The sequence below is a fragment of the Perca fluviatilis genome, chromosome 1, assembly GCF_010015445.1.
Source record: "Perca fluviatilis chromosome 1, GENO_Pfluv_1.0, whole genome shotgun sequence".
Classification (NCBI taxonomy): domain Eukaryota; kingdom Metazoa; phylum Chordata; class Actinopteri; order Perciformes; family Percidae; genus Perca; species Perca fluviatilis.
In genome coordinates, this window is record NC_053112.1 from 7,196,897 (window position 1) to 7,224,471 (window position 27,575).

Consider the following 27,575-nt stretch of genomic DNA (forward strand, 5'->3'; position numbering starts at 1 on the left):
AAATCAACACTGTGGTACGTAGGAACCCATAGATTCTGACCCTAAAACTTACACCTCTCTGAAAATGTAACTGCACGTTCCTCGGCCGTGGCAGTAGCGTTACGCCGACCCCCAGACTCGTCTCCTGCCACGGAGATGTTTATGTTCAAAGCCTCGTTCGTTGCATTATTTTCCAAAACACCAGGGGGTGTACAGACAAAATAATCTTCCAATAAGCCAGAACTTCGTAGTAGAGTACTACTAGTACAGTAAAGGAAAGCACGATGCCTGGCAACAGTATGTGGTGTTACATGTCCCATATGGTCTAGCGGTTAGGATTCCTGGTTTTCACCCAGGCGGCCCGGGTTCAACTCCCGGTATGGGAATCATTCTTTAACGGTGGCTCAGACGGTCATCCTTCCTTCAGCCACAAGGTTGGTGATTTGGTCAAAAGTGTAATTGAGCAAGACCCATCAACTCATGTTGCTCCACCTGCACAAATGCTGACGGCCAACTAATGCTTCTGGGTTAAATCAACACCGTGGTACTTAGGAACCCGTAGATTCTGACCCTACGACTTGCACCTCTCTAAAAAATGTAAGTGCATGTTCCTCGACCGTGGCTTGGTAGCGTTGCACGACCCCCCAGACTCTTCTCCTGCCACTGAGATGTTTATGTTCAAAGCATCGTTCATTGCAGTATTTTCCGAAACACAAGGGGGTGTACAGACAAAATAATCTTTCAATAAGCCAGAACTTCGTAGTAGAGTACTAGTAGTACAGTAAAGGAAAGCAGGATGCCTGACAAAAGTATCTCAGGTGACAAGTCCCATATGGTCTAGCGGTTAGGATTCCTGGTTTTCACCCAGGCGGCCTGGGTTCAACTCCCAGTATGGGAATCATTCTTTATTGGTGGCTCAGACAGTCGTCCTTCAGCCACATGGTTGGTGATTTGGTCAAAAGTGTCATTGAGCAAGACCTATCAACTCATGTTGCTCCAAATGCTGAAGGCCAATTTATGCTTCTGGGTTAAATCTACGCCGTGTACGTGCATTATCAATCCGTAAGTACTGACCCTACGACTTGCACCTCTCCAGAAATGTAAGTACACGTCGCGCAACGCCGTTCCTCGGCCGTGGCTTGGTAGCGTTACTTTCCCCAGTTGAGGCGTTTATGCTAACACATCGTTCGTTGCAGTATTTTCTGAAACACCAGGGGGTGTACAGACAAAATAATCTTCCAATAAGCCAGAACTTCGTAGTAGAGTACTAGTAGTACAGTAAAGGAAAGCACGATGCCTGGCAACAGTATGTGGTGTTACATGTCCCATATGGTCTAGCGGTTAGGATTCCTGGTTTTCACCCAGGCGGCCTGGGTTCAACTCCCGGTATGGGAATCATTCTTTAATGGTGGCTCAGACAGTCGTCCTTCAGCCACATGGTTGGTGATTTGGTCAAAAGTGTCATTGAGCAAGACCCATCAGCTCATGTTGCTCCACCTGCACAAAGGCTGACGGCCAACTAATGCTTCTGGGTTAAATCAACACTGTGGTACGTAGGAACCCATAGATTCTGACCCTACCACTTACACCTCTCTAAAAATGTAACTGCACGTTCCTCGGCCGTGGCTTGGTAGCGTTGCATGACCCCCCAGACTCATCTCCTGCCAAGGAGATGTTTATGTTCAAAGCATCGTTCGTTGCAGTATTTTCCGAAACACCAGGGGGTGTACAGACAAAATAATCTTTCAATAAGCCAGAACTTCGTTGTAGAGTACTAGTAGTACAGTAAAGGAAAGCAGGGTGCCTGACAACAGTATCTCAGGTTACAAGTCCCATATGGTCTAGCGGTTAGGATTCCTGGTTTTCACCCAGGCGGCCTGGGTTCAACTCCCGGTATGGGAATTGTTCTTTGTGTCGATGTGAAACAATTCTTTCACATCGGCTTTGCATGTCAGAGTGTCACAGTGTACAAAACCCCAAGTTACACTAGGGTGCTAATACACAGGATGGGTTAAATGCAGAAATTTATATTACCAGAGCTTTAAATTGACAGTTACTAGCCAATTTGGCCGATGATTAATGAAGTAAACAACTCTGTGTCTGTTTGAATCAGCCAACTGCAGAAACTGACGGAACGGCGCCAAACAAACCAGAGGAGCTGAAATGAAAGTAAAGTTTGTTACGTAACAAATAAACGTGGCTAGTTGAAAATCTGATTGGCTGGTAACTTTAAAAATCTACTAGCCGTGTTGGCTGGTGATCAAGAAAGTTAATTTGAAGCCATGGTTATTACTGTAATTGTATGTGATTGATAAATACTCTCTTTTTAAAGGTGCCGTAGGTCGGATTGTGAAGATCCAGGACTTAGCCAAAAAATTTGAACATCGACAACTTCTCAGTCCCTCCCCCATTCCGCTAAAGCCCTAAACGGTCTCCTAAGCCCCTCCCCCCACAAGGGAGAATGAATGCGTGTGCACAAGAGTGATTGACACACAGTAAGACACCCCCTATGGCCATGATTGGTGCACCTGAACAGGGAGCTGTGGATTTTTGCAAATCGCACTACAGGCTGTAGGTGGTGCCAGAGGAGCCAGATATTTTTTCTTTAAATTACCTGCTTCATGTAGTTCCACTGGAACATAGGGTCAGTTTCAGCAAATATGACAGAAAGTTAGTTTTATAAGGCTTACCTACTGCACCTTTAACCAGGAGCAAACTCAGTGAAGTGTTGGAATAATTGGGAGTAATTTTGGAATACATACATTATGCCTATTTGCTTGGGTGTAACTTTGGTTTGAGAAGTCGGGGGGGAGAGAGACACACAGGGGCGTACAAACAAAACTATCTTCGGCCCAAACAAACCAGAGGAGCTGAAATGAAAGTAAAGTTCGTTAAGTAACAATTAAACGTGGCTAGTTGAAAATCTGATTGGCTGGTAACTTTAAAAATCTACTAGCCGTGTTGGCTGGTGATCAAGAAAGTTAATTTGAAGCCATGGTTATTACTGTAATTGTATGTTATTGATAAATACTCTCTTTTTAAAGGTGCCGTAGGTCGGATTGTGAAGATCCAGGACTTAGCCAAAAAATTTGAACATCGACAACTTCTCAGTCCCTCCCCCCTTTCCGCTAAAGCCCTAAACGGTCTCCTAAGCCCCTCCCCCCACAAGGGAGAATGAATGCGTGTGCACAAGAAGTGATAGTACAGTAGTACAGTAAAGGAAAGCAGGTATTCATTGCAGTATTTTCCGAAACACCAGGGGGTGTACAGACAAAATAATCTTTCAATAAGCCAGAACTTCGTAGTAGAGTACTAGTAGTACAGTAAAGGAAAGCAGCATGCCTGACAAAAGTATCTCAGGTGACAAGTCCCGTATGGTCTAGCGGTTAGGATTCCTGGTTTTCACCCAGGCGGCCTGGGTTCAACTCCCGGTATGGGAATCATTCTTTAATGGTGGCTCAGACAGTCGTCCTTCAGCCACATGGTTGGTGATTTGGTCAAAAGTGTCATTGAGCAAGACCTATCAACTCATGTTGCTCCAAATGCTGAAGGCCAATTTATGCTTCTGGGTTAAATCAACACTGTGTACGTGCGTGCATTAACCCGTAGATACTGACCCACAAACTTACACCTCTCCAAAATGTAAGGTGCATCGTTCCTCGGCCGTGGCTTGGTAGCGTTGCATTTCCCCCGACTCGTCTCCTGTCAAGGAGACGGTTTATGCCCACACATCGTTCGTTGCAGTATTTTCTGAAACACCAGGGGGTGTACAGACAAAATAATCTTCCAATAAGCCAGAACTTCGTAGTAGAGTACTAGTAGTACAGTAAAGGAAAGCACGATGCCTGGCAACAGTATGTGGTGTTACATGTCCCATATGGTCTAGCAGTTAGGATTCCTGGTTTTCACCCAGGCGGCCTGGGTTCAACTCCCGGTATGGGAATCATTCTTTAATGGTGGCTCAGACAGTCGTCCTTCAGCCACATGGTTGGTGATTTGGTCAAAAGTGTCATTGAGCAAGACCCATCAGCTCATGTTGCTCCACCTGCACAAAGGCTGACGGCCAACTAATGCTTCTGGGTTAAATCAACACTGTGGTACGTAGGAACCCATAGATTCTGACCCTAAAACTTACACCTCTCTGAAAATGTAACTGCACGTTCCTCGGCCGTGGCTTGGTAGCATTGCACGACCCCCCAGACTCGTCTCCTGCTACTGAGATGTTTATGTTCAAAGCCTCGTTCGTTGCAGTATTTTCTGAAACACCAGGGGGTGTACAGACAAAATAATCTTCCAATAAGCCAGAACTTCGTAGTAGAGTACTACTAGTACAGTAAAGGAAAGCACGATGCCTGGCAACAGTATGTGGTGTTACATGTCCCATATGGTCTAGCGGTTAGGATTCCTGGTTTTCACCCAGGCGGCCCGGGTTCAACTCCCGGTATGGGAATCATTCTTTAACGGTGGCTCAGACGGTCATCCTTCCTTCAGCCACAAGGTTGGTGATTTGGTCAAAAGTGTAATTGAGCAAGACCCATCAACTCATGTTGCTCCACCTGCACAAATGCTGACGGCCAACTAATGCTTCTGGGTTAAATCAACACCGTGGTACTTAGGAACCCGTAGATTCTGACCCTACGACTTGCACCTCTCTAAAAAATGTAAGTGCATGTTCCTCGACCGTGGCTTGGTAGCGTTGCACGACCCCCCAGACTCTTCTCCTGCCACTGAGATGTTTATGTTCAAAGCATCGTTCATTGCAGTATTTTCCGAAACACAAGGGGGTGTACAGACAAAATAATCTTTCAATAAGCCAGAACTTCGTAGTAGAGTACTAGTAGTACAGTAAAGGAAAGCAGGATGCCTGACAAAAGTATCTCAGGTGACAAGTCCCATATGGTCTAGCGGTTAGGATTCCTGGTTTTCACCCAGGCGGCCTGGGTTCAACTCCCAGTATGGGAATCATTCTTTATTGGTGGCTCAGACAGTCGTCCTTCAGCCACATGGTTGGTGATTTGGTCAAAAGTGTCATTGAGCAAGACCTATCAACTCATGTTGCTCCAAATGCTGAAGGCCAATTTATGCTTCTGGGTTAAATCTACGCCGTGGTACGTACGTATCAATCCGTAGATACTGACCCTACGACTTGCACCTCTCCAGAAATGTAAGTACACGTCGCGGCAACGCACGTTCCTCGGCCGTGGCTTGGTAGACGTTTATGCCCAACACATCGTTCGTTGCAGTATTTTCTGAAACACCAGGGGGTGTACAGACAAAATAATCTTCCAATAAGCCAGAACTTCGTAGTAGAGTACTAGTAGTACAGTAAAGGAAAGCACGATGCCTGGCAACAGTATGTGGTGGTACATGTCCCATATGGTCTAGCGGTTAGGATTCCTGGTTTTCACCCAGGCGGCCTGGGTTCAACTCCCGGTATGGGAATCATTCTTTAATGGTGGCTCAGACAGTCGTCCTTCAGCCACATGGTTGGTGATTTGGTAAAAAGTGTCATTGAGCAAGATCCATCAGCTCATGTTGCTCCACCTGCACAAAGGCTGACGGCCAACTAATGCTTCTGGGTTAAATCAACACTGTGGTACGTAGGAACCCATAGATTCTGACCCTACCACTTACACCTCTCTAAAAATGTAACTGCACGTTCCTCGGCCGTGGCTTGGTAGCGTTGCATGACCCCCCAGACTCATCTCCTGCCAAGGAGATGTTTATGTTCAAAGCATCGTTCGTTGCAGTATTTTCCGAAACACCAGGGGGTGTACAGACAAAATAATCTTTCAATAAGCCAGAACTTCGTTGTAGAGTACTAGTAGTACAGTAAAGGAAAGCAGGGTGCCTGACAACAGTATCTCAGGTTACAAGTCCCATATGGTCTAGCGGTTAGGATTCCTGGTTTTCACCCAGGCGGCCTGGGTTCAACTCCCGGTATGGGAATTGTTCTTTGTGTCGATGTGAAACAATTCTTTCACATCGGCTTTGCATGTCAGAGTGTCACAGTGTACAAAACCCCAAGTTACACTAGGGTGCTAATACACAGGATGGGTTAAATGCAGAAATTTATATTACCAGAGCTTTAAATTGACAGTTATTAGCCAATTTGGCCGATGATTAATGAAGTAAACAACTCTGTGTCTGTTTGAATCAGCCAACTGCAGAAACTGAACGGTACGGCCAAACAAACCAGAGGAGCTGAAATGAAAGTAAAGTTTGTTACGTAACAAATAAACGTGGCTAGTTGAAAATCTGATTGGCTGGTAACTTTAAAAATCTACTAGCCGTGTTGGCTGGTGATCAAGAAAGTTAATTTGAAGCCATGGTTATTACTGTAATTGTATGTGATTGATAAATACTCTCTTTTTAAAGGTGCCGTAGGTCGGATTGTGAAGATCCAGGACTTAGCCAAAAAATTTGAACATCGACAACTTCTCAGTCCCTCCCCCCATTCCGCTAAAGCCCTAAACGGTCTCCTAAGCCCCTCCCCCCACAAGGGAGAATGAATGCGTGTGCACAAGAAGTGATTGACACACAGTAAGACACCCCCTCCCTATGGCGCCATGATTGGTGCACCTGAACAGGGAGCTGTGGATTTTTGCAAATGCGTCACTACAGGCTGTAGGTGGTGCCAGAGGAGCCAGATATTTTTCTTTAAATTACCTGCTTCATGTAGTTCTACTGGAACATAGGGTCAGTTTCAGCAAATATGACAGAAAGTTAGTTTTATAAGGCTTACCTACTGCACCTTTAACCAGGAGCAAACTCAGTGAAGTGTTGGAATAATTGGGAGTAATTTTGGAATACATACATTATGCCTATTTGCTTGGGTGTAACTTTGGTTTGAGAAGTCGGGGGAGGGAAGAGACACACAGGGGCGTACCACAAAACTATCTTTCGGCGCCAAACAAACCAGAGGAGCTGAAATGAAAGTAAAGTTCGTTACGTAACAATTAAAGCGTGGCTAGTTGAAAATCTGATTGGCTGGTAACTTTAAAATCTACTAGCCGGTTGGCTGGTGATCAAGAAAGTTAATTTGAAGCCATGGTTATTACTGTAATTGTATGTTATTGATAAATACTCTCTTTTTAAAGGTGCCGTAGGTCGGATTGTGAAGATCCAGGACTTAGCCAAAAATTTGAACATCGACAACTTCTCAGTCCCTCCCCCCTTTCCGCTAAAGCCCTAAACGGTCTCCTAAGCCCCTCCCCACAAGGGAGAATGAATGCGTGTGCACAAGAAGTGATAGTACAGTAGTACAGTAAAGGAAAGCGTAATTCATTGCAGTATTTTCCGAAACACCAGGGGGTGTACAGACAAAATAATCTTTCAATAAGCCAGAACTTCGTAGTAGAGTACTAGTAGTACAGTAAAGGAAAGCAGCATGCCTGACAAAAGTATCTCAGGTGACAAGTCCCGTATGGTCTAGCGGTTAGGATTCCTGGTTTTCACCCAGGCGGCCTGGGTTCAACTCCCGGTATGGGAATCATTCTTTAATGGTGGCTCAGACAGTCGTCCTTCAGCCACATGGTTGGTGATTTGGTCAAAAGTGTCATTGAGCAAGACCTATCAACTCATGTTGCTCCAAATGCTGAAGGCCAATTTATGCTTCTGGGTTAAATCTACGCTGGAATGCGTACGTATCAATCCGAGATACTGACCCTACGACTTGCACCTCTCCAGAAATGTAGCAGTACCGTGTGACAACGCACGCGTTCCTCGCCGTGGCTTGCCAAGGTAGACGTTTATGCCCAACACATCGTTCGTTGCAGTATTTACTGAAACACCAGGGGTGTACAGACAAAATAATCTTCCAATAAGCCAGAACGTAGTAGAGTACTAGTAGTACAGAGTAAAGCACGATGCCTGGCAACAGTATGTGGTGGTACATGTCCCATATGGTCTAGCGGTTAGGATTCCTGGTTTTCACCCAGGCGGCCTGGGTTCAACTCCGGTATGGGAATCATTCTTTAATGGTGGCTCAGACGGTCGTCCTTCAGCCACATGGTTGGTGATTTGGTAAAAGTGTCATTGAGCAAGATCCATCAGCTCATGTTGCTCCACCTGCACAAAGGCTGACGGCCAACTAATGCTTCTGGGTTAAATCAACACTGTGGTACGTAGGAAACCATAGATTCTGACCCTACCACTTACACCTCTCTAAAAATGTAACTGCACGTTCCTCGGCGTGGCTTGGTAGCGTTACACGACCCCCAGACTCATCTCCTGCCAAGGAGATGTTTATGTTCAAAGCATCGTTCGTTGCAGTATTTTCCGAAACACCAGGGGTGTACAGACAAAATAATCTTTCAATAAGCCAGAACTTCGTTGTAGAGTACTAGTAGTACAGTAAAGGAAAGCAGGGTGCCTGACAACAGTATCTCAGGTTACAAGTCCCATATGGTCTAGCGGTTAGGATTCCTGGTTTTCACCCAGGCGGCCTGGGTTCAACTCCCGGTATGGGAATTGTTCTTTGTGTCGATGTGAAACAATTCTTTCACATCGGCTTTGCATGTCAGAGTGTCACAGTGTACAAAACCCCAAGTTACACTAGGGTGCTAATACACAGGATGGGTTAAATGCAGAAATTTATATTACCAGAGCTTTAAATTGACAGTTATTAGCCAATTTGGCCGATGATTAATGAAGTAAACAACTCTGTGTCTGTTTGAATCAGCCAACTGCAGAAACTGAACGGAGCGGCCAAACAAACCAGAGGAGCTGAAATGAAAGTAAAGTTTGTTACGTAACAAATAAACGTGGCTAGTTGAAAATCTGATTGGCTGGTAACTTTAAAATCTACTAGCCGTGTTGGCTGGTGATCAAGAAAGTTAATTTGAAGCCATGGTTATTACTGTAATTGTATGTGATTGATAAATACTCTCTTTTTAAAGGTGCCGTAGGTCGGATTGTGAAGATCCAGGACTTAGCCAAAAAATTTGAACATCGACAACTTCTCAGTCCCTCCCCCCATTCCGCTAAAGCCCTAAACGGTCTCCTAAGCCCCTCCCCCCACAAGGGAGAATGAATGCGTGTGCACAAGAAGTGATTGACACACAGTAAGACACCCCCCCCTATGGCCATGATTGGTGCACCTGAACAGGGAGCTGTGGATTTTTGCAAATCGCACTACAGGCTGTAGGTGGTGCCAGAGGAGCCAGATATTTTTTCTTTAAATTACCTGCTTCATGTAGTTCTACTGGAACATAGGGTCAGTTTCAGCAAATATGACAGAAAGTTAGTTTTATAAGGCTTACCTACTGCACCTTTAACCAGGAGCAAACTCAGTGAAGTGTTGGAATAATTGGGAGTAATTTTGGAATACATACATTATGCCTATTTGCTTGGGTGTAACTTTGGTTTGAGAAGTCGGGGAGGGGAAGAGACACACAGGGGGCGTACAAACAAAACTATCTTTCGGCGCCAAACAAACCAGAGGAGCTGAAATGAAAGTAAAGTTCGTTACGTAACAATTAAACGTGGCTAGTTGAAAATCTGATTGGCTGGTAACTTTAAAAATCTACTAGCCGTGTTGGCTGGTGATCAAGAAAGTTAATTTGAAGCCATGGTTATTACTGTAATTGTATGTTATTGATAAATACTCTCTTTTTAAAGGTGCCGTAGGTCGGATTGTGAAGATCCAGGACTTAGCCAAAAAATTTGAACATCGACAACTTCTCAGTCCCTCCCCCCTTTCCGCTAAAGCCCTAAACGGTCTCCTAAGCCCCTCCCCCCACAAGGGAGAATGAATGCGTGTGCACAAGAAGTGATAGTACAGTAGTACAGTAAAGGAAAGCACGTATTCATTGCAGTATTTTCCGAAACACCCGTACAGACAAAATAATCTTTCAATAAGCCAGAACTTCATAGTAGAGTACTAATAGTACAGTAAAGGAAAGCAGGGTGCCTGACAACAGTATCTCAGATTACATGTCCCATATGGTCTAGCGGTTAGGATTCCTGGTTTTCACCCAGGCGGCCTGGGTTCAACTCCCGGTATGGGAATCATTCTTTAATGGTGGCTCAGACAGTCGTCCTTCAGCCACATGGTTGGTGATTTGGTCAAAAGTGTCATTGAGCAAGACCCATCAGCTCATGTTGCTATACCTGCACAAAGGCTGACGGCCAACTAATGCTTCTGGGTTAAATCAACACTGTGGTACGTAGGAACCCATAGATTCTGACCCTAAAACTTACACCTCTCTAAAAATGTAACTGCATGTTCCTCGGCCGTGGCTTGGTAGCGTTGCATGACCCCCCAGACTCATCTCCTGCCAAGGAGATGTTTATGTTCAAAGCATCGTTCGTTGCAGTATTTTCCAAAACACCAGGGGGTGTACACACAAAATAATCTTCCAATAAGCCAGAACTTCGTAGTAGAGTACTAGTAGTACAGTAAAGGAAAGCACGATGCATGGCAACAGTATGGGGTGTTACATGTCCCATATGGTCTAGCGGTTAGGATTCCTGGTTTTCACCCAGGCGGCCCGGGTTCAACTCCCGGTATGGGAATCATTCTTTAACGGTGGCTCAGACGGTCATCCTTCCTTCAGCCACAAGGTTGGTGATTTGGTCAAAAGTGTCATTGAGCAAGACCCATCAGCTCATGTTGCTCCACCTGCACAAATGCTGACGGCCAACTTATGCTTCTGGGTTAAATCAACACCGTGGTACTTAGGAACCCGTAGATTCTGACCCTACGACTTGCACCTCTTTAAAAAATGTAACTGCATGTTCCTTGACCGTGGCTTGGTAGCGTTGCACGACCCCCCAGACTCGTCTCCTGCCACTTAGATGTTTATGTTCAAAGCATCGTTCATTGCAGTATTTTCCAAAACACCAGGGGGTGTACAGACAAAATACTCTTTCAATAAGCCAGAACTTCGTAGTAGAGTACTAGTAGTACAGTAAAGGAAAGAAGGATGCCTGACAACAGTATGTGGTGTTACATGTCCCATATGGTCTAGCAGTTATGATTCCTGGTTTTCACCCAGGCGGCCTGGGTTCAACTCCCGGTATGGGAATCATTCTTTAATGGTGGCTCAGACAGTCGTCCTTCAGCCACATGGTTGGTGATTTGGTCAAAAGTGTCATTGAGCAAGACCTATCAACTCATGTTGCTCCAAATGCTGAAGGCCAATTTATGCTTCTGGGTTAAATCTACACGTGGTAATGCACGTATCAATCCGTAGATACTGACCCTACGACTTGCACCTCTCCAGAAATGTAAGTACACGTCGCGGCAACGCACGTTCCTCGGCCGTGGCTTGGTAGCGTTGCATTTCCCCCCCGACTCGTCTCCTGTCACGGAGACGTTTATGCCCAACACATCGTTCGTTGCAGTATTTTCTGAAACACCAGGGGGTGTACAGACAAAATAATCTTCCAATAAGCCAGAACTTCGTAGTAGAGTACTAGTAGTACAGTAAAGGAAAGCACGATGCCTGGCAACAGTATGTGGTGTTACATGTCCCATATGGTCTAGCAATTAGGATTCCTGGTTTTCAACCAGGCGGCCTGGGTTCAACTCCCGGTATGGGAATCATTCTTTAATTCTGGCTCAGACAGTCGTCCTTCAGCCACATGGTTGGTGATTTGGTCAAAAGTGTCATTGAGCAAGACCCATCAGCTCATGTTGCTCCACCTGCACAAAGGCTGACGGCCAACTAATGCATCTGGGTTAAATCAACACTGCGGTACGTAGGAACCCATAGATTCTGACCCTAAAACTTACACCTCTCTGAAAATGTAACTGCACGTTCCTCGGCCGTGGCTTGGTAGCGTTGCACGACCCCCCAGACTCGTCTCCTGCCACTGAGATGTTTATGTTCAAAGCCTCGTTCGTTGCATTATTTTCCAAAACACCAGGGGGTGTACAGACAAAATAATCTTCCAATAAGCCAGAACTTCGTAGTAGAGTACTACTAGTACAGTAAAGGAAAGCACGATGCCTGGCAACAGTATGTGGTGTTACATGTCCCATATGGTCTAGCGGTTAGGATTCCTGGTTTTCACCCAGGCGGCCCGGGTTCAACTCCCGGTATGGGAATCATTCTTTAACGGTGGCTCAGACGGTCATCCTTCCTTCAGCCACAAGGTTGGTGATTTGGTCAAAAGTGTAATTGAGCAAGACCCATCAACTCATGTTGCTCCACCTGCACAAATGCTGACGGCCAACTAATGCTTCTGGGTTAAATCAACACCGTGGTACTTAGGAACCCGTAGATTCTGACCCTACGACTTGCACCTCTCTAAAAAATGTAAGTGCATGTTCCTCGACCGTGGCTTGGTAGCGTTGCACGACCCCCCAGACTCTTCTCCTGCCACTGAGATGTTTATGTTCAAAGCATCGTTCATTGCAGTATTTTCCGAAACACAAGGGGGTGTACAGACAAAATAATCTTTCAATAAGCCAGAACTTCGTAGTAGAGTACTAGTAGTACAGTAAAGGAAAGCAGGATGCCTGACAAAAGTATCTCAGGTGACAAGTCCCATATGGTCTAGCGGTTAGGATTCCTGGTTTTCACCCAGGCGGCCTGGGTTCAACTCCCAGTATGGGAATCATTCTTTATTGGTGGCTCAGACAGTCGTCCTTCAGCCACATGGTTGGTGATTTGGTCAAAAGTGTCATTGAGCAAGACCTATAAACTCATGTTGCTCCAAATGCTGAAGGCCAATTTATGCTTCTGGGTTAAATCTACGCCGTGGTACTGTACGTATCAATCCGTAGATACTGACCCTACGACTTGCACCTCTCCAGATATGTAAGTACACGCCGCGGCAACGCACGCTCGGCCGCGGCTTGGTAGCGTTGCATTTCCCCCCCGACTCGTCTCCTGTCACGGAGACGTTTATGCCCAACACATCGTTCGTTGCAGTATTTTCTGAAACACCAGGGGGTGTACAGACAAAATAATCTTCCAATAAGCCAGAACTTCGTAGTAGAGTACTAGTAGTACAGTAAAGGAAAGCACGATGCCTGGCAACAGTATGTGGTGTTACATGTCCCATATGGTCTAGCAGTTAGGATTCCTGGTTTTCACCCAGGCGGCCTGGGTTCAACTCCCGATATGGGGTATGGGATTCTTTAATGGTGGCTCAGACAGTCGTCCTTCAGCCACATGGTTGGTGATTTGGTCAAAAGTGTCATTGAGCAAGACCCATCAGCTCATGTTGCTCCACCTGCACAAAGGCTGACGGCCAACTAATGCATCTGGGTTAAATCAACACTGGTACGAAGGAAACCCATAGATTCTGACCCTAAAACTTACACCTCTCTGAAAAATGTAACTGCACGTTCTCGGCCGTTGCTTGTAGCGGTAACGCACCCCCAGACTCGTCTCCTGCCAAGGAGATGTTTATGTTCAAAGCCTCGTGTGCAGATTATTTTCCAAAACACCAGGGGTGTACAGACAAAATAATCTTCCAATAAGCCAGAACTTCGTTGTAGAGTACTAGTAGTACAGTAAAGGAAAGCAGGGTGCCTGACAACAGTATCTCAGGTTACAAGTCCCATATGGTCTAGCGGTTAGGATTCCTGGTTTTCACCCAGGCGGCCTGGGTTCAACCTCGGTATGGGAATTGCTTTGTGTCGATGTGAAACAATTCTTTCACATCGGCTTTGCATGTCAGAGTGTCACAGTGTACAAAACCCCAAGTTACACTAGGGTGCTAATACTCAGGATGGGTTAAATGCAGAAATTTATATTACCAGAGCTTTAAATTGACAGTTACTAGCCAATTTGGCCGATGATTAATGAAGTAAACAACTCTGTGTCTGTTTGAATCAGCCAACTGCAGAAACTGACGGAACGGCTCCAAACAAACCAGAGGAGCTGAAATGAAAGTAAAGTTTGTTACGTAACAAATAAACGTGGCTAGTTGAAAATCTGATTGGCTGGTAACTTTAAAAATCTACTAGCCGTGTTGGCTGGTGATCAAGAAAGTTAATTTGAAGCCATGGTTATTACTGTAATTGTATGTGATTGATAAATACTCTCTTTTTAAAGGTGCCGTAGGTCGGATTGTGAAGATCCAGGACTTAGCCAAAAAATTTGAACATCGACAACTTCTCAGTCCCTCCCCCCATTCCGCTAAAGCCCTAAACGGTCTCCTAAGCCCCTCCCCCCACAAGGGAGAATGAATGCGTGTGCACAAGAAGTGATTGACACACAGTAAGACACCCCCCCCCCTATGGCCATGATTGGTGCACCTGAACAGGGAGCTGTGGATTTTTGCAAATCGCACTACAGGCTGTAGGTGGTGCCAGAGGAGCCAGATATTTTTTCTTTAAATTACCTGCTTCATGTAGTTCCACTGGAACATAGGGTCAGTTTCAGCAAATATGACAGAAAGTTAGTTTTATAAGGCTTACCTACTGCACCTTTAACCAGGAGCAAACTCAGTGAAGTGTTGGAATAATTGGGAGTAATTTTGGAATACATACATTATGCCTATTTGCTTGGGTGTAACTTTGGTTTGAGAAGTCGGGGAGGGGAAGAGACACACAGGGGGCGTACAAACAAAACTATCTTTCGGCGCCAAACAAACCAGAGGAGCTGAAATGAAAGTAAAGTTCGTTAAGTAACAATTAAACGTGGCTAGTTGAAAATCTGATTGGCTGGTAACTTTAAAAATCTACTAGCCGTGTTGGCTGGTGATCAAGAAAGTTAATTTGAAGCCATGGTTATTACTGTAATTGTATGTTATTGATAAATACCTTTTTTTAAAGGTGCCGTAGGGTCGGATTGTGAAGATCCAGGACTTAGCCAAAAATTTTGAACATCGACAACTTCTCAGTCCCTCCCCCTTTCCGCTAAAGCCCTAAACGGTCTCCTAAGCCCCTCCCCCACAAGGGAGAATGAATGCGGTACGCAAGAAGTGATAGTACAGTAGTACAGTAAAGGAAAGCAGGTATTCATTGCAGTATTTTCCGAAACACCAGGGGCACAGACACAAAATAATCTTTCAATAAGCCAGAACTTCGTAGTAGAGTACTAGTAGTACAGTAAAGGAAAGCAGCATGCCTGACAAAAGTATCTCAGGTGACAAGTCCCGTATGGTCTAGCGGTTAGGATTCCTGGTTTTCACCCAGGCGGCCTGGGTTCAACTCCCGGTATGGGAATCATTCTTTAATGGTGGCTCAGACAGTCGTCCTTCAGCCACATGGTTGGTGATTTGGTCAAAAGTGTCATTGAGCAAGACCTATCAACTCATGTTGCTCCAAATGCTGAAGGCCAATTTATGCTTCTGGGTTAAATCTACCGCGGGTAATGCGCGCGTATCAACTTCGTAGATACTGACCCTACGACTTTGCACCTCTCCAGAAATGTAAGTACACGTCGCGGCAACGCACGTTCCTCGGCCGTGGCTTGGTAGCGTTGCATTTCCCCCCCGACTCGTCTCCTGTCACGGAGACGTTTATGCCCAACACATCGTTCGTTGCAGTATTTTCTGAAACACCAGGGGGTGTACAGACAAAATAATCTTCCAATAAGCCAGAACTTCGTAGTAGAGTACTAGTAGTACAGTAAAGGAAAGCACGATGCCTGGCAACAGTATGTGGTGTTACATGTCCCATATGGTCTAGCAGTTAGGATTCCTGGTTTTCACCCAGGCGGCCTGGGTTCAACTCCCGGTATGGGAATCATTCTTTAATGGTGGCTCAGACAGTCGTCCTTCAGCCACATGGTTGGTGATTTGGTCAAAAGTGTCATTGAGCAAGACCCATCAGCTCATGTTGCTCCACCTGCACAAAGGCTGACGGCCAACTAATGCTTCTGGGTTAAATCAACACTGTGGTACGTAGGAACCCATAGATTCTGACCCTAAAACTTACACCTCTCTGAAAATGTAACTGCACGTTCCTCGGCCGTGGCTTGGTAGCATTGCACGACCCCCCAGACTCGTCTCCTGCTACTGAGATGTTTATGTTCAAAGCCTCGTTCGTTGCAGTATTTTCTGAAACACCAGGGGGTGTACAGACAAAATAATCTTCCAATAAGCCAGAACTTCGTAGTAGAGTACTACTAGTACAGTAAAGGAAAGCACGATGCCTGGCAACAGTATGTGGTGTTACATGTCCCATATGGTCTAGCGGTTAGGATTCCTGGTTTTCACCCAGGCTGCCCGGGTTCAACTCCCGGTATGGGAATCATTCTTTAACGGTGGCTCAGACGGTCATCCTTCCTTCAGCCACAAGGTTGGTGATTTGGTCAAAAGTGTCATTGAGCAAGACCTATCAACTCATGTTGCTCCAAATGCTGAAGGCCAATTTATGCTTCTGGGTTAAATCTACGCCGTGGTACGTACGTATCAATCCGTAGATACTGACCCTACGACTTTCACCTCTCCAGAAATGTAAGTACACGTCGCGGCAACGCACGTTCCTCGGCCGTGGGTTGGTAGCGTTGCATTTCCCCCCCGACTCGTCTCCTGTCACGGAGACGTTTATGCCCAACATATCGTTCGTTGCAGTATTTTCTGAAACACCAGGGGGTGTACAGACAAAATAATCTTCCAATAAGCCAGAACTTCGTAGTAGAGTACTAGTAGTACAGTAAAGGAAAGCACGATGCCTGGCAACAGTATGTGGTGTTACATGTCCCATATGGTCTAGCGGTTAGGATTCCTGGTTTTCACCCAGGCGGCCTGGGTTCAACTCCCGGTATGGGAATCATTCTTTAATGGTGGCTCAGACAGTCGTCCTTCAGCCACATGGTTGGTGATTTGGTAAAAAGTGTCATTGAGCAAGATCCATCAGCTCATGTTGCTCCACCTGCACAAAGGCTGACGGCCAACTAATGCTTCTGGGTTAAATCAACACTGTGGTACGTAGGAACCCATAGATTCTGACCCTACCACTTACACCTCTCTAAAAATGTAACTGCACGCCTCGGCCGTACCTTGGTAGCGCTTGCATTTCCCCGACTGCGTCTCCTGTCACGGAGACGTTTATGCCCAACACACGCTTCGTTGTCAGTATTTTCTGAAACACCAGGGGGTGTACAGACAAAATAATCTTCCAATAAGCCAGAACTTCGTAGTAGAGTACTAGTAGTACAGTAAAGGAAAGCACGATGCCTGGCAAAAGTATGTGGTGTTACATGTCCCTCCCCCCTTTCCACTAAAGCCCTAAACGGTCTCCTAAGCCCCTCCCCCCACAAGGGAGAATTAATGCGTGTGCACAAGAAGTGATTGACACACAGTAAGACACCCCCCCCCATCCCAATACTCAGGATGGGTTAAATGCAGCAATTTATATTACCAGAGCTTTATATTGACAGTTACTATCCAATTTGGCCGATGATTAATGAAGTAAACAGCTCTGTGTCTGTTTGAATCAGCCGACTGCAGAAATGTTTCCAGATAGGTCTGTTTTCCACCAAGAAATTTTGGCGGTTTTGTGTGTCTTTGGCTTGGCAACGTAATCTTAATATGGCAACACTGCTTGTAGTACCAATCCTACATTTCCCATGAACACTTATGACGTGTCGTACAACCGTTGGCTAAGTGCCGAGTGTCTGTGGTATCGATTAAGGAGAAGACAGAACGGCGCCTAACAAACCAGAGGAGCTGAAATGAAAGTAAAGTTCGTTGCGTAACAAATAAACGTGGCTATTGGAAAATCTGATTGACTGGTAACTTTAAAAATCTACTAGCCGTGTTGGCTGGTAATCAAGAAAGTTAATTTGAAGCCATGGTTATTACTGTAATTGTATGTGATTGATAAATACTCTCTTTTTAAGGGTGCCGTAGGTCGGATTGTGAAGACCCAGGACTTAGCCAAAAACCTTTGAGCATCGACAACTTCTCAGTCCCTTCCCCCTTTTCTGCTGAAGCCCAAAACGGTCTCCTAAGCCCCTGTTTCCAGATTGGTCTGTTTTCCACCAAGAAATTTGGGGGGTTTTGTGTGTCTTTGGCTTGGCAACGTAGTCTTAATCTAGCAACACTGCTTGTAGCACCAATCCTACATTTCCCATCAACACTTATGACGTGTCGTACAACCGTTGGCTAAGTGCAGAGTGTCTGCGGTATCGATTAAGGAGAAGACGGAATGGCGCCAAACAAACCAGAGGGGCTGAAATGAAAGTAAAGTTTGTTACGTAACAAACAAACGTGGCTAGTGGAAAATTTGATTGGCTGGTAACTTTAAAAATCTACTAGCCGGGTTGGCTGGTGATCAAGAAAGTTAATGTGAAGCCATGGTTATTACTGTAATTGTATGTGATTGATAAATACTTTCTTCTTAAGGTGCTGTAGGTGCTGTAGGTAGGATTGTGAAGATCCAGGATTTAGCCAAAAAATTTGAACATCGACAACTTCTCAGTCCCTCCCCCCTTTCCGCTAAAGCCCTAAACGGTCTCCTAAGCCCCTCCCCCCACAAGGGAGAATGAATGCGTGTGCACGAGAAGTGATTGACACACAGTAAGACATCCCCCCCATGGCCCTGATTGGTGCACCTGAACAGGGAGCTGTGGATTTTTGCAAATCGCACTACAGGCTGTAGGTGGTGCCAGAGGAGCCAGATATTTTTTCTTTAAATGACCTGCTTCATGTAGTTCTACTGGAACATAGGGTCAGTTTCAGCAAATATGACAGAAAATTAGTTTTATAAGGCTTTTCTACTGCACCTTTAACCAGGAGCAAACTCAGTGAAGTGTTGGAATAATTGGGAGTAATTTAAGCCCAAGTTGCTCTAGGGAGCTAATGCTCAGGATGGGTTAAATACAGAAATTTATATAACAAGAGCTTTAAAGTGACAGTTACTAGCCAATTTGGCCGATGATGAATAAAGCAAACAACGGCACATCTGATAAAATATTTTGTCGTTTTCACCGGCGAGCGTCATCATGTAAACAGGGCCTTAATGTCCCGCCCACACCACTCTCTGACTCTCTGTTACTGGGGATTATGTTGAAAGTTTCTCATTTATAGAGCTCAAAAGTGACCGCCCACTCTTTTAATGGCTCTGGTGTGCCAGTGGTGTTTTCCCCCATTCAATTGTTTCATTGACGTTTCGAAAATTGCTTATATAAAGGAGTTTTAAGTCTGAAACCGAGCCAACCAGCTACGAGATGAACGGTGAACATGAAACATTTGATTCGGTGTGAAAAAAAACATTTTGAAAATGGCAAAAAAGGGAAAGACACAAGACCGTGTACAGAAACTATCGTAGACTTCAATGCCAGTAGCTCGCTCTAGCCATTCACGGTTTCGCGGGTACGGTAAAAAGTTCTATGGTAACAGTGAGTTGGACCAATCAGAGACGTTGCTGTTACGCTTAGGATTGTGGGTATTGTAGTTTTTCTCCATACGACTGTGGATAAAACATGTTTTTCTTAAAACAAGGTAGATTTCATACAGACTTCTGGCTTCTACAGGAGCAGAAACGTTCGTTTCACAACCACGTAGCTCGTGGTCAGTGTACCTCGGATGGTTTAGACCAGTGGTTCTCAAAGTTTTTTCAATAATGTACCCCTTTTGAATTGTTTTTTAAGCCAAGTACCCCCTGACCAGCGCAAAACAATACAGGTACAATACAGCGCTGGCAGTGATAGATTTACTAAACAACAACCTTGTAACTGAAAAACATTTAAATGCTATGTTTCAAATGTTTAGAATCCATCACTAAGATCATTCATTTCTAAATTAGCATTTTGCAAAAATCTCACGTACCCCCTGCAGTACTCCAAAGTACCCCTAGGGGTACACGTACCCCATAGACTGTATTTATTGTTTATTGTTACTGTATATTAATGGATAGCTCATGTGTGACGTCACCCATTGGTTTGTGGAATTCTGCTATCCGTCGTCGAGTTTGCCGTTACGCGCACAGCCATCCTGGTTTAGGATATGACGATTTTAGACGAGAGGGAGGAGTACGTTGGCCGGGAAGTGCAATGCAACATTACAAAGAATGAAACACTTTTACAAAGCTCGAGACAAATTTACATTTTGGAAAACAAATTTACATTTTGGAAAACAAATTTACATTTTGGAAAACAAAATAACATTTTAGAAAACAAATTTACATTTTGGAAAACAAAATAACATTTTAGAAAACAAATTTACATTTTGGAAAACAAAATAACATTTTCGAAAACAAATTTACGTTTTAGAAAACAAATTTACATTTTGGAAAACAAAATAACATTTTCGAAAACAAATTTACGTTTTAGAAAACAAATTTACATTTTGGAAAACAAAATAACATTTTAGAAAACAAATTTACATTTTCGAAAACAAATTTACATTTTAGAAAACAAATTAACAAGATGCAAAACACTTTTACCAGTCCGAAACAAATTTACAAATGACAGATTCTTCACGGAAAGGGAATGTACCACATACCGGAAGTGATGAGGTGTTGTTGGTGGCGCGGATCAATTTGTGTTGTTGTGAGTGAGTATATGGCGTGAATGAAGTTTATGGTGACTTTACGTGTGGTCGGTGTTTGGAGTTTTTATATGACCGGACCTGACGGAAACATTGGAAAAACAGGGAACGTATCGACAGCCGACGGATCGAGCTACAGCGGGGGCAGCTGAGTCCGTCTGCAGCTGCAGGACCTGGAGCTCACTGCCCATTCCTGGGAGCCAAAACCGACACCACGCAGCTGGAGACCCAGGCCGTATTGCTGGGCCCGCTGGAGGGAAGGGAAGCCCGGAGAAGCAGATCCAGGACTGAACGGAGCGGACTGTCACAGCCTGCTGAAGTTTAAATCACAGGTTTCCTAAAGGGAGTCTGGCGGGACTCGGACTGTGGACGACGAACACGACTTAAAGTCTCGTTAAATAAATAAATACATGCAGAAATAAATGAATCATTAGTGGGGGAGTGAGCCTGGACATTTCAGTCTGTTTAAACTCCACTTTGAAGCAGAACCTCTTAGTTCAGAAGGGTGAAGTTTCCGTTTGTACTCATATCTGTGAACTGATTATAATAAATATTCTTTGTATTAACACATTAATTAGTCTCTTTGTCTTTTGTTTAAAAAAACTAGAACATCGCATGAGATTTTGACGATTTATAGTGATTTTATTTCCGTTAGACCTTTGCCTACATTGACGCTGATGCATTAAGGACGGCCCATAGACAGTATATTAAGGCGGCACTCCTCCTGTTCCAAGATGGCGGCTCTATTGACGCATTCGATCCATAACTGCCGTAGTCAGAGGGCGACATGTATACAAAACCTCATCACTTCCGGTATGTGGTACATTCCCTTTCCGTGAAGAATCTGTCATTTGTAAATTTGTTTTGGGACTGGTAAAAGTGTTTTGCATCTTGTTAATTTGTTTTCGAAAATGTAAATTTGTTTTCTAAAATGTTATTTTGTTTTCCAAAATGTAAATTTGTTTTCTAAAATGTAAATTTGTTTTCGAAAATGTTATTTTGTTTTCCAAAATGTAAATTTGTTTTCTAAAATGTTATTTTGTTTTCCAAAATGTAAATTTGTTTTCTAAAATGTTATTTTGTTTTCCAAAATGTAAATTTGTTTTCCAAAATGTAAATTTGTTTTCTAAAATGTAAATTTGTTTTCTAAAATGTTATTTTGTTTTCCAAAATGTAAATTTGTTTTCTAAAATGTAAATTTGTTTTCTAAAATGTTATTTTGTTTTCCAAAATGTAAATTTGTTTTCCAAAATGTAAATTTGTTTTCCAAAATGTAAATTTGTTTTCCAAAATGTAAAAGTGTTTCATTCTTTGTAATGTTGCATTGCACTTCCCGGCCACCGTAGAGGAGTGAGGGAGGAGCCATACACTCTACATTACGTTACACACTTTCACTGGCAATCACATCATAGCCACGCCCTAAAACACCCACTGATTTATCGCTGATTTTAAAATCAACGAGACAATTATTCAGAAAATGAACATCATTCTGTGTTGCAGAAGACTTAAAACTAGCGATTGAGACCATAAAGTCATTATGAAAATGTTTACTGATTTAATAAATCAAGTGAGAAGTGGGCCACTTTCTCATAGACTTTTGCAACTGCACGTGTCGCCCCCTGCTGGAATTCAGACAGTATGCAGGTTTAAGGCACTTCCACATTTGCAGCACTTCACCGAACCGGATGCGTTGTCCATTAATGTTAACAGTCTATGGCGTAGCCCCATTTGAGAAACACTGGTTTAGACATTATGACTGATAATCTAAATCCTTATGGAGGAAATCAATGGCATTTTTACTTCGGGAACCACACTGTTGAGCTCTATTACATGATTGCTTAATTACCAATAATCCGTATCGGTCTTGAAAAACCCGTATCGGTCGACCCCTACAGTCTGGTGGTTCTCCGGCAGAATTAGTTTTTCAATTTGAATCCCATTTCCTGCATTTCTACATTCACTTAGGGACTGTGGTGATTCAAAATCCAGGAAATAATTAAGTTGATCATAATGATGACTTCTGCCAGAAAATATAGTACTTAACTATATAAGAAAAACATGTCTTACTTTCTTCATTGTTTAATATAGAGCGCCGATCGCCAAGACTTGAGAGAATCTTTTTTTTTTCATTTTATTTACAAATGTTCACAATTTGAAAGTGGAGGGGACACAAACAGGATTTTGAAAAGTACACAGTGGAAATTACGTCCTAGCTTATTTGTTGTGTTAATACCAGAAATTTTATTAGAGCTGCTAATTAGAACTATTAAATGAATTGCCAACTATTTTGATAATCGGTTTGGGTATTTTTTTTAAAATGAAGTAAAACTGCAGCTTGTTAAATGTGAATATAATAGATCAATTTAATATTTTCCTCATACCATGCAGCCCTAATATAAATTTAGTAGGGGGTCTCTGCTCCATCTCTCTTTCAGTTAAGGGGACCTTGGCCTAAAAAAACGTTGCTTTAGACAGACACACTAATCACTGAGTTGGTGAACAAAGCGCCTCGGAACACACCGAAACGACGCCGACTTGAGCGTACGTTCTGCGTGTGCGCGAGACGTAATACGTCTCCATAACAGCAGCTAATCTGTCTTCATTTCAGATCAACAAAGGTCAGTTTAGAAGATTTTTGTCAGATTTTGAGAGGCGTTAGTCACGCTCATCCCGCTCGTCGTTTCCGGGTTAGCACTCCACCAATCAGATTCGGTCATGGAGTCCAACTGCGCGCCTTCCGATTCAACATGTCAAATCAGCCCAAATTAAAGCTGACGGCTCCTCCGACTGACAACGGCACGGGACACACCGAACAGACTCGAGTCACCGACCTCGCCAGACTGTCCGACGGACGATAATCTGGTTGGTGCGTCAGGACCTTTAGAAAACAAAAAGTTAAAGCTAAACATGGAAAGTCTTCTGTTTTATGCAAACAGTTAGGTAAAGAGTGATGAAATGTGGTACCTTAACCGGCTTTCTGCAATTGCCTTTTATCATCCCCATCCCCATCATCATCATCATCATCATCATCATCATCATCATCATCATCAGACTTTTTTATCTTCACGTCAGAGTTAATTTCCCCTAACTCTGAAAATGTTTTACATTTACTTAGGGCTGCAACTAACGATTATTGTCAATGTCGATTATTTTCTCACGATTACTCGATTTGCTGTTTGGTTTATAAAATGTCAGAAAATGGTGACAAATGTGGATCAGTGTTTCTCAAAAGCCCAACATGACGTCCTCAAATCTCTGGTTTTGTCCACAACTCAAATATTTTCAGTTTACTGTCACAGAGGCAAGGGCGTAGCGGACACGGGGTACGCGGGCAGGGCCGGCGATTGCTATAGGCGACCTAGGCGATGGCCTAGGGCGTCAAAAGTGTTGGGGGCGCCGTGTCGCCCTTAGGTCTAATTCCCATTAATAATAGAATTAGAATGACAAAGCGAAATAAAACGTGTTTAAACATGATCATCCTAGGGCGCCCCCTCAGTCACACGTTTACTTGTCAACCTTTCATTACGCGACGTTTCCAGTCTACGGGTCAGACTCAAACACACGGAGCTCTGAAGCAGAGCTGTGCGTCGCTTAGTGTCCACTCTCGCTGTAAAAATAGAGACGAGCAGCGGCACAGACACGGAGCTGCTGTAGCGCCCCTTCCCTGGTCTGTGCAGCTTCAGGTTTATAATAGACGAGCTCTGCTGTGGGCATGCTGCTGCAGATGTGTCCCTATTTCTGCCTAGTTTTGTGTTTCCACCTCCGATGTAGAGCAGCGTAGCCTACAGCCACTTCCCTAAACTGTCTCATTCAGAGACCAGCATCCAAAACGGGGTTCTGTGTCTGTCAGCAGGTCTGATATTTACCGTATCAACAGAGCAATCACGTAATGCACAGCAGACTATGGTGCAGGTGAATTATTTTCTGAAATATAGTGACTTTATTCTTGTAGTAGCCTATTGCATTAACACTTTATTTTTCTCACAATATCACGACTCCTCCAAACCTCAGAGAACACAGATGAGATATATTGTATTTTGAATGTGCACAAAGTTTTGAACATGAGCAGAAATCTTGCTCAAACACATCTGAAATATTACAGTCCAGGGGTTTATTAATTCATTAAAATGAATTCATATATCATTCAGGTGAATCATTTTAATATGCACGTTTAAGGAGGTTACTTCCTCAACAAAAGAAGCAAAAGTGGGAAGAGTAAATGATGCTAGGCTACATGTGTGCTGACTCAGATATAATTAGAAACATCGATCCAAAGGAGAATAAATAGATGAAAGCAATACAGAATGCCTGAGAGCCATACTGCTAAATATTCCATTATGTTTTTATATTTGGATTGTAATCTATGTTTCCCTTTAGATAAAGATATTTCCAGCATAAATTGATTCAGAAAAAGGTAAAAAAAAAAAAGAATAATAATAAAGTGCATAAATATTCACCAGAATGCAGGAAATGAAGTATTAAATGCTCAAAATTTTCAGGGGGTGGACCCCCAGACCCCCCCCACCTCACCCCCATCATAAGTCATCATGCACACAAATCTGGAAACAAAAAACTGGCCTTTGGGTTGCCAGACCAGTTATGATTAGACTAAATGTTGGTGCCATCTAACTTACATGGAAGCTAGAAACTAAAATGAACATACATTGCTACTCTATCGCTGACACACCGCTGTGGAGATCTGGTAATGCGAGACTGGGGGGGAGGGGGGCGCAAAACTCAATCTTGCCTAGGGCAACCAAAGGGCTAGAACCGGCCCTGTAGCGGGGGACATGGAGGACGACAGGTGCCATGGATACTTTCCATGTCCGTGCCCTCCATCCCCCACACTCACAACACTTCTGAGTTGATTTGAAGTAGGCAAGTGTGCACGTTACTCAGGTTGCGTCAGTTGATGGATAGACTCATATAGATATAGGCAATAATAAAATAATATATAATAAAACTGTATAGAAATATTATAGGGAAGAAAACACATTTTAAATTTGCAATAATTGGGGCACCTGGGTAGCTCACCTGGTAGAACGTGCGCCCCATATACACAGAAGCTCGGTCCTCTCCGTAGTGGCTGCTTGTTCAATTCCGACCTGCAACCCTTTGCTGCATGTCATTCCCCTTTCTCTCTTTCCACTTTCAGGTCTAAGCTGTCCTGTCAAATAAAGGCCTAAAAATTCCACACAAAAAAATATGCAATAATTAAGATTAGAGTACATGATGGAATAGTGTTAGTGGAATGTGCCAGAGACCACCAAATTTGGGCATTACATTTCCATGTAGTTACACATCACTGATATGGTCATAACGGTCGCTTTCTTCCGAGTCGACTTTTAAACGACCAGCTCCACCAAAAACGGGGGAGGGTTGGGGTTGCTGTTCGGACAGACCTGCCCCCACTGCTTGAAATAAAAGGAAACACTGTAACTTTTATCGGTTATCAGGCAAATAAGACGCCGATACAGGTAATCTGCAAATTGCCAAACCAGCTGTTTCAGTCAGTTCTTCCCTCATTAGAACCGTAAAAACGTAGCGTTTAACCCCTGTGTCGTCCTTCCATTGGACCATGCACCTGTCGTTCTCCCGGGGGCCAAAACACAAAAAAATCCACCCTTTTTCTGACGTTTTTGTCCCTTTTTTCGACACTTTTGGTGTTTTTAATTTCATGTTGTTTTACACTTCATTTCACTATAGCCTAAACACCACTAACACCGACTTATTACTAGTTTTGCACTTATTTTTGGAATCAATGGTCAATAAACTTCATTTATAGATAATTACACCTCATCCTTGAGTTAAAAAAGCAGAAATTATTATTTATTATTTTATTATTTAGATTAATATTAAAAGAAGGATAATCACAGACTGGTATATGTCAACGTTCAGTTGGGATACTGTTTAATTTTTTTTTAAATGCTAAAAAATGTAACAAAACACCCCAAATTCAATGAAATTAGAGAGCCGATCTCTTATCGTACTTGCAAAAGCGCGTGGTATGGAATCATCCATGTTGCTTTTGGGTAATTAAAATTAGGAAGTTAAAAAGAAACCCAGAGTTCTGATGCAGACATTTAGAAAATGGGTCAAATCTGACCCGAAGACAACACAAGGGTTAAACTTTAAAGAGACAGACGGGACAAACCTCTCGCACTGGCTCCTCACGTCCTCGCGGTGAAATAGAACAGGGAAGTCCAGAGCAGAGCGGATCAACAGGCTGCAGCCTGTGTGCACCTGAACGTAACACCGCCCTCCTCATCCGGCCGGGCCCCGGCGCGCGTTAATAATCCTCATTAAAATCCGACCTGTGTGGAACCAGAAATCCTCGTAAATCCTCGAATCTCCGACATGAACATACAAGTCACTCCCTCTGTTCACTGAGAGTAGAAAAGGCAGACAGGTAACCTGGAGGTGTGCGTGCGTGTCTCTTTTCAACCTTCAAGTGCGTGTGCCCTAGCTGTGCCTCGGCGCGCAGAGACTCCTCCCTCAGGTTCAATGGGAGGAGACCAACCTCCCCCTTTTTCCCTCCATCCTCAACATTTAACATCTACAAGTCTGGGCTGAAGTATTCAGATCCTTTACTACTCTAAAAGTACTCATACCACACAGTGAACACACACCACCACAAGTCAGAGTCCTGCATTCAAAAGCTTACTGAAGTAAAAGTATGTTTATTGCAGTAAAATGTTCCCTGTCTGATGTTTCTGGATTAATATTCCTGCTGCATTAATGTGTTTGTTGCATTTTCCTGCTGTAGATGTTTAAGGTTGTGCTCATTTCTAACTCCTTTATACACTGTTGGGTAGTTTAATCTACAGCAATGCATCATGGTCAATAAGATCATCATGTTTGTAGCGTCGCTGTCCTGTGTGAACCACGTATCTCTAAAAAGTTGGAAAACCTTTCACGGTGTCAAAAAAACAGCCGTTTCCAGCTTTGTGACGATGCATTTTCCAGCTGATCTGAGAGGCTTTTTAAAGGTCCCATGACATGGTGCTCTTTGGATGCTTTAGACCTTAGTGGTCCCCTAATACTGTATCTGAAGTCTCTTTTATATAGACCTTAGTGGTCCCCTAATACTGTATCTGAAGTCTCTTTTATATAGACCTTAGTGGTCCCCTAATACTGTATCTGAAGTCTCTTTTATATAGACCTTAGTGGTCCCCTAATACTGTATCTGAAGT

The 27,575-nt window shown here is 43.7% G+C and overlaps 1 protein-coding gene and 18 non-coding genes across 22 annotated transcripts in view; 18 read left to right on the forward strand and 1 right to left on the reverse strand.

Annotated features, from left to right (window-relative positions):
• Positions 1–26,966, reverse strand: part of b3gnt2a (UDP-GlcNAc:betaGal beta-1,3-N-acetylglucosaminyltransferase 2a) — a 64,993-nt gene extending 38,027 nt beyond the window's left edge. The window contains exons 1-3 of one of the 4 annotated variants that reach the window (XM_039811094.1): positions 26,537–26,966; positions 25,666–25,793; positions 25,417–25,564 (exon numbers count right to left, since the gene is read on the reverse strand). In XM_039811094.1, the coding sequence (XP_039667028.1) occupies positions 25,417–25,437 (21 nt within the window). In that variant the 5' untranslated portion in view covers positions 25,438–25,564; positions 25,666–25,793; positions 26,537–26,966. The remainder of the gene's footprint in view (positions 1–25,416; positions 25,565–25,665; positions 25,794–26,536) is intronic. The other 3 variants (XM_039811084.1, XM_039811103.1, XM_039811112.1) reach the window with 3 other exon arrangements.
• trnae-uuc lies at positions 294–365 on the forward strand. The gene has a single exon. It is a non-coding gene; the product is annotated as a tRNA-Glu (tRNA).
• trnae-uuc lies at positions 806–877 on the forward strand. Its single transcript has one exon. It is a non-coding gene; the product is annotated as a tRNA-Glu (tRNA).
• trnae-uuc lies at positions 1,303–1,374 on the forward strand. The gene has a single exon. It is a non-coding gene; the product is annotated as a tRNA-Glu (tRNA).
• On the forward strand, positions 1,810–1,881 carry trnae-uuc. Its single transcript has one exon. It is a non-coding gene; the product is annotated as a tRNA-Glu (tRNA).
• Positions 3,348–3,419, forward strand: trnae-uuc. The gene has a single exon. It is a non-coding gene; the product is annotated as a tRNA-Glu (tRNA).
• Positions 4,358–4,429, forward strand: trnae-uuc. Its single transcript has one exon. It is a non-coding gene; the product is annotated as a tRNA-Glu (tRNA).
• trnae-uuc lies at positions 4,870–4,941 on the forward strand. Its single transcript has one exon. It is a non-coding gene; the product is annotated as a tRNA-Glu (tRNA).
• trnae-uuc lies at positions 5,350–5,421 on the forward strand. The gene has a single exon. It is a non-coding gene; the product is annotated as a tRNA-Glu (tRNA).
• On the forward strand, positions 5,857–5,928 carry trnae-uuc. Its single transcript has one exon. It is a non-coding gene; the product is annotated as a tRNA-Glu (tRNA).
• trnae-uuc lies at positions 7,400–7,471 on the forward strand. Its single transcript has one exon. It is a non-coding gene; the product is annotated as a tRNA-Glu (tRNA).
• On the forward strand, positions 8,380–8,451 carry trnae-uuc. The gene has a single exon. It is a non-coding gene; the product is annotated as a tRNA-Glu (tRNA).
• On the forward strand, positions 9,919–9,990 carry trnae-uuc. The gene has a single exon. It is a non-coding gene; the product is annotated as a tRNA-Glu (tRNA).
• On the forward strand, positions 10,426–10,497 carry trnae-uuc. The gene has a single exon. It is a non-coding gene; the product is annotated as a tRNA-Glu (tRNA).
• On the forward strand, positions 11,963–12,034 carry trnae-uuc. Its single transcript has one exon. It is a non-coding gene; the product is annotated as a tRNA-Glu (tRNA).
• Positions 12,475–12,546, forward strand: trnae-uuc. Its single transcript has one exon. It is a non-coding gene; the product is annotated as a tRNA-Glu (tRNA).
• Positions 15,038–15,109, forward strand: trnae-uuc. The gene has a single exon. It is a non-coding gene; the product is annotated as a tRNA-Glu (tRNA).
• Positions 16,067–16,138, forward strand: trnae-uuc. The gene has a single exon. It is a non-coding gene; the product is annotated as a tRNA-Glu (tRNA).
• On the forward strand, positions 16,589–16,660 carry trnae-uuc. Its single transcript has one exon. It is a non-coding gene; the product is annotated as a tRNA-Glu (tRNA).
• Positions 26,967–27,575: the final 609 nt, after the last annotated feature.